Genomic DNA, 6,000 nt, shown 5'->3' on the forward strand with positions numbered 1-6,000 from the left:
ATCTTATCTGGTAAGTGACGAAAAAGATTCTTACCCATTTAGCATATATTGGTAAAATACGCTTAACAACAATCCATTTTAATGATCGATAATGTTACTCGATAAGGTAAATAATGATGCATGATGATCTTGTTGGTAAGTGTTTATCCAGTAAGTGACTTTATAAGCTAATGATCTAACGGTTTAAAGTTGTACGGTGACAATTTTGTGATTGTTGAGAAGTCTCGTGGCATTTATGAATGTTTAGATTGTCAGATTGCAGATCTAATCTAAGGGTTGAGAATTGGTCTTACGGGTCTCACGAAAAACTCTTGGTCTCACATGAACCCAACCCTATATGTATATATATAACTTGTTAAAATGCTAAAAAAACGTTCTATAAACTTATTTTGTCCAATAAAAATAAGTTCTATAAAATCAGTTATTATGACATTTACACGTTTTTGACGACATATAAACCCAATTATATCGTAATGCATGTGTCGACAGCCAAAAGTAACCTTACTTTTTTAGCTTACTGAAAATATTTTCTTTAGTAAAGGTCTGTTTGTTATCAGTTTAATGAGTTTAATGAAACTCGCAACTTATTCAATCAGCTATGCACACATGATTGTTTGGTAATAACTTAATGATATAGATAAGAGATTATTCAATAAGCTTCTACAGGAAGATTATGTAGAAAATGCAAAGTTTTTTTCAAACATTTCATTCCAATTAAAAAACACGATCCTTATATCTATACAAAAATTGTCCCAAACAAAACCCTTATCAATCTATCTAGACAGACTAATCCATACATATAGTTTTATTCATATTAGACTTAATAGAAACCAATAAAACAGCCTCTAAATTATTAACTAGCTTAAGAGATAGTTTTAAAAAGGAAAAAATCACCAAAATGACCAAAAATATACCTGAGATATTAACGAAATAACCAAGTTTTACCAAAATTACGAAAATATCCACACGGATCGCCTCCGGGGGGGCGAGGGTTGACCATTGGGGGCGATCCTTCTTCTTTGACCAAAAAAGTACAAAAAAATATTAAAATCAATTTGGTGGGTCCCACATGCATCCCTTTTAGAAAACCAAACATTATTTTTCTCGATTTTGGTGAATCTACCCAAGGGACGATCCACATCACGTCATATAAATTTTACAAAAAATTCAAGATTTTTAATTATGTCTATTTAATTTATTTTGCATATTTGATCACACATCCCATTCTTTTAATTTTATTTTATATCAATTAACTTTTATCAAACGTAAATAATTTACCAGTTAATAATTATGTAATTAATTAATAACTTACTTATAAATTAACAGCTAACTTATCAAATAATTTATCTGATATATACACATCTCTTCCAATTGCTTTGGCATTGCACTTGCAAATATTTGTTCATCATGATAATTATTTATAAACAAATGATTTAATACTCATATTTATATTTAGATTTATAAATAGAAGTTTTAAATTTGATTTAAAACCAAAACAATTTTCACATGACCAAATTAAAGAATAAATATTGAAGAAAAGGGTAAATAAGTTTTTTAAAATTAAATAAAAATAAAAATAAAAATAAAAATATAGAAGATATTCCAATATGAAAAGGGTGAAGTCACATATACACTTTTTCAGTTTGTCTTACCAAGCAAGGACCATCAATGGTGGCAAAATTAAATGACCAATTAACCCTTGCACAATTTCTTTTTCTAATTTATTTGGAAAAACATTACCATTGAATCACTATAAAATAAGAGTACCAACGGCGGAAAAATCCCTTGCAAATTTGTTGCTAAAGGTCTCATCCGTCGTTGATCGTTCGTTGGTCAAAAGCTCGTAGGTAATGCTACGGATCAACGACGGAAACTTTCAATAACTGAGCAGCGACGGAAACTTTCAGTGACTGAAACTTTCAGCGATGGATTAGCGAGAGAATTTTTCAGCTATGGATGAGCAGAGAAACTTTCAACAACGGATTAGCGATGGATCTTTTCGGCGACGGATTAACGAGGGAAATTTTCAGCGAGGAAACCTTTCAGCGACGGATTAGCGAGAGACTTTTAATGAGGGATCCGCGAGGGAAGTAGTTTTTGGACCATACCTCGCAGATCCCTTGCAAACAGCGACAAATTGACCAAAAATTAGTTCTCTCACAGATCCGTTGCTGATCAGCGAGGGAACTGGTTTTTGGTCAATCCGTCGCTGATCTACGACAGGTTTTTTTCCGTCGTCGATACTTTGTTTTCTAGTAGTGAATGTTATCTTTAATGATATATATATATATATATATATATATATATATATATATATATATATATAGAGAGAGAGAGAGAGAGAGAAAACTAAAATTTTGATTTATGTTTAACACTTTTTATCCCTTTGGTTTCATTTTTAATAGCTATCGTCGCTTATAAAAACGTTCATATTTAATTATTTCCTCTAACCATCATAAAAGTTTGTTATATATTTGTTCACAATGTGTATATTTAATATGTATTCGATTCATAATGTGAATATTTTTTCCGTGTTTGTGAAATAAAAAATACACGTAAATTTTTTTACATTGTGAACCGAATACATTTGAAACAAATATATATTATAACCAATATATTAAATATTGGATTTAGACGGGAAAAAAACATGTTAACAAAACCTTAAAATGAAAGTTTTTACGGATCTTTCAAATTTTAGAGTTATTAAATGATTAAACATATATATATATATATATATATATATATATATAGGAGCGATCAAATGCAAAACACTTATATTTGTACAAACTGTGCAAACCATCCTTATCGGTCAATTTTATTGTTTAATTTAATGATTTTGTTTCATGAAATTGTTTCATATAATATTTTTTAAATAAAGTTGTTTCATATATGATTATGAAATTGTTTCATATAATACTTATGAAATTTTAATGAAATTGTTTCATATAATACTTATGAAATTTTAATGAAATTGTTTCATGTATTTTTTTAAAATTAATCTAATTATGATGATAATATCCATAATTAATATCACTCACAGTAAAAATGATTAATCAACCTTTTATAATTAAAAAAATAAAACATTATAATTAATTAAATAAGATTTATATAGTTTATATAAATAACATCGTAACTCTACGTGTGTGTGTGTGTGTATATATATATATATATATATTCACAAATTTTCATGCGTTTATTTTATTATTATTTATAAAACAATTTATTACAACATAATTTATTTTCACACTTATCCAAAAATTATCACGACCCCATCCCTCCCACCACCCCCACCCCAACCCCTGAAAATGGTTATAAATTGAAGGACTTTGGAAGACATCCATTTCATTGAGCTTCTTGGTACTTGTATAGCATTCGTATATTCAATACATACATACATACAGTTCTACTCATGGCTGCATCTTTCTCCGTTCCTTCAATGGTATCTTACTTCATTCAATTCTCTCTTTACATTCAATATATATACACATATATACGTATATGTTTCATGATTTCTTGATAAGTTTTATATGTATGGAGTTGATTTCACCAAAAGGGTAGTTTGGAATTCCATCACTGACAAAATTTTGAATTAAAATGAACAGATTTTGGAAGAAGAAGGAAAATTTCAAGCAGAAGTAGCAGAGGTGCAAGCATGGTGGAACTCTGAGAGGTTCAGACACACGCGCCGCCCGTACTCCGCCCGTGACGTGGTGTCTCTACGTGGCAACCTCCGTCAATCCTACGGCTCCAATGAGCTAGCCAAGAAGCTATGGCGCACTCTCAAAGCTCATCAAACCAACGGCACGTCTTCTCGGACTTTTGGTGCACTCGATCCAGTTCAAGTCACCATGATGGCTAAGCATCTAGACACCATCTACGTCTCCGGCTGGCAATGCTCCTCCACCCATACGTCGACTAACGAGCCGGGTCCTGATCTAGCTGACTACCCATACGACACCGTTCCGAATAAAGTTGAACACTTGTTCTTTGCTCAACAGTACCATGATCGGAAACAAAGGGAGGCTCGTATGAGCATGAGCCAAGAAGAGCGAGCTCGAACTCCTTATGTTGATTACTTGAAACCCATCATAGCCGATGGTGACACCGGCTTCGGTGGCGCCACCGCCACTGTAAAGCTTTGTAAGCTCTTTGTGGAACGTGGTGCTGCCGGAGTTCATATTGAGGACCAGTCGTCGGTAACCAAGAAATGCGGTCACATGGCCGGAAAAGTTTTGGTGGCCGTTAGTGAGCATATCAACCGGCTCGTCGCGGCTCGGCTTCAGTTTGATATAATGGGAACCGAGACGGTGTTGGTGGCTCGTACAGACGCCGTCGGCGCGACTTTGATTCAATCCAACATCGATACCAGAGACCATCAGTTCATTCTTGGCGCGACTAACCCTAATCTCAAAGGCAAAGGGTTAGCCACACTTCTATCTGAAGCCATGGCTGCCGGAAAAGCCGGGCCGGAGCTTCAAGCTCTTGAAGACAACTGGCTTTCAATGGCGCGGCTGAAGACGTTTTCCGACGCGGTGGTTGATGCAATCGGAGCAATGAACATCCCGGAAACCGAAAGGAGACGAAAACTAAATGAATGGATGAATTCATCGAGCTACGAAAAGTGTTTATCAAACGAAGATGGAAGAGAGATCGTCGCGAGATTAGGCCTTACAAACTTCTTTTGGGATTGGGACTTGCCGAGAACCCGAGAAGGGTTCTACCGGTTCAAAGGCTCGGTCGAAGCTGCTATAGTCCGTGGCTGGGCTTTCGCGAACCACGCAGACGTGATCTGGATGGAGACCGCGAGCCCAGACATGGTCGAGTGCACTAAATTCGCACACGGTGTCAAGACCATGCAACCGGAGACTATGTTGGCTTACAATCTCTCACCATCGTTCAACTGGGATGCATCGGGAATGACCGATGTCCAAATGATGGATTTTATTCCGAGAATAGCGAAACTCGGGTATGTTTGGCAGTTCATAACGCTCGCAGGATTCCATGCCGACGCTTTGATCGTCGACACGTTTGCGAAAGATTTCGCGACGAGAGGGATGTTGGCTTATGTGGAGAGGATTCAGAGGGAGGAAAGGAACAATGGGGTGGACACATTGGCTCACCAAAAATGGTCCGGTGCTAATTACTATGATCGGGTGCTAAGGACGGTTCAGGGCGGCATCACATCGACCGCGGCTATGGGCAAAGGTAAACCCGTTTTTCACCCTATTAGATTAAGTTTTAGCGACGACAGAACCGTCACTAATAATCTGAGGCCACTTTTTGACAAGCTTATTTATATGGTGACAAACTGAAGTTCTATAAAAAGTGTTTGGATTAGCTTATGGCGGTACCACACCGGATAAGCTGATAAAATAGATAGAGATACCCTTTTCTTTTCTCTTCTCATCCAAACACTAAAACTCCTTATCCCCGGTACCACATTGGAATAAGTTAATAAGTTAGAAAGAAGTAACTCATTAAAACTTCTTATTACCGGTGTCAAACCGGTATAAGCATTTTCTTTTTTTCTCCGTCCAAACACTAAAAACTCCTTATTAGCGGTACCACACTGAAATAAGTTAATAAACACTTTAAATAAGCAATCTCAAACACCCCCTAAACCAGTTTTTTGAACTTATTGAACAAACCACTTGGTGAAAAATCCATAACGTATTATCACCGACTGTGTTGACGTTATTTGCAGGAGTGACCGAGGAACAGTTCAAGGAGACGTGGACAAGATCGGGGACGACCGATATGGGAGACGGTAGCGTTATGATTGCTAAATCAAGAATGTAGAACCACCATCGACATCGACGATCGGAGGATCGACATCGACGATCGGAGCATCGGGAAGCGTGATATTTTTACTTAATTTTATTTTGGGTTGTTTGAAGCAGAAATAATGTTGTAGTCCATATGCATTATGGATCATTTTTCAGTGTGGTGTTTGAAAACAAATGTCGTCTTGTTTTTGTTTTATGTTTCATTTTCATATCA

At 35.9% G+C, this 6,000-nt stretch overlaps 1 protein-coding gene across 1 annotated transcript; it reads left to right on the top strand.

The window, feature by feature from the left end:
- Nucleotides 1–3,352: 3,352 nt before the first annotated feature.
- LOC112525520 (isocitrate lyase) lies at nt 3,353–6,000 on the top strand. The gene is made up of 3 exons (XM_025135682.1): nt 3,353–3,439; nt 3,603–5,205; nt 5,705–6,000. Exons 1-3 carry the CDS (start codon nt 3,410–3,412, stop codon nt 5,797–5,799), a joined length of 1,728 nt encoding a protein of 575 aa, XP_024991450.1. The 5' UTR covers nt 3,353–3,409; the 3' UTR covers nt 5,800–6,000.

This window comes from Cynara cardunculus (genome assembly GCF_001531365.2).
Source record: "Cynara cardunculus var. scolymus isolate 2C chromosome LG 13, CcrdV1, whole genome shotgun sequence".
Lineage (NCBI taxonomy): Eukaryota > Viridiplantae > Streptophyta > Magnoliopsida > Asterales > Asteraceae > Cynara > Cynara cardunculus.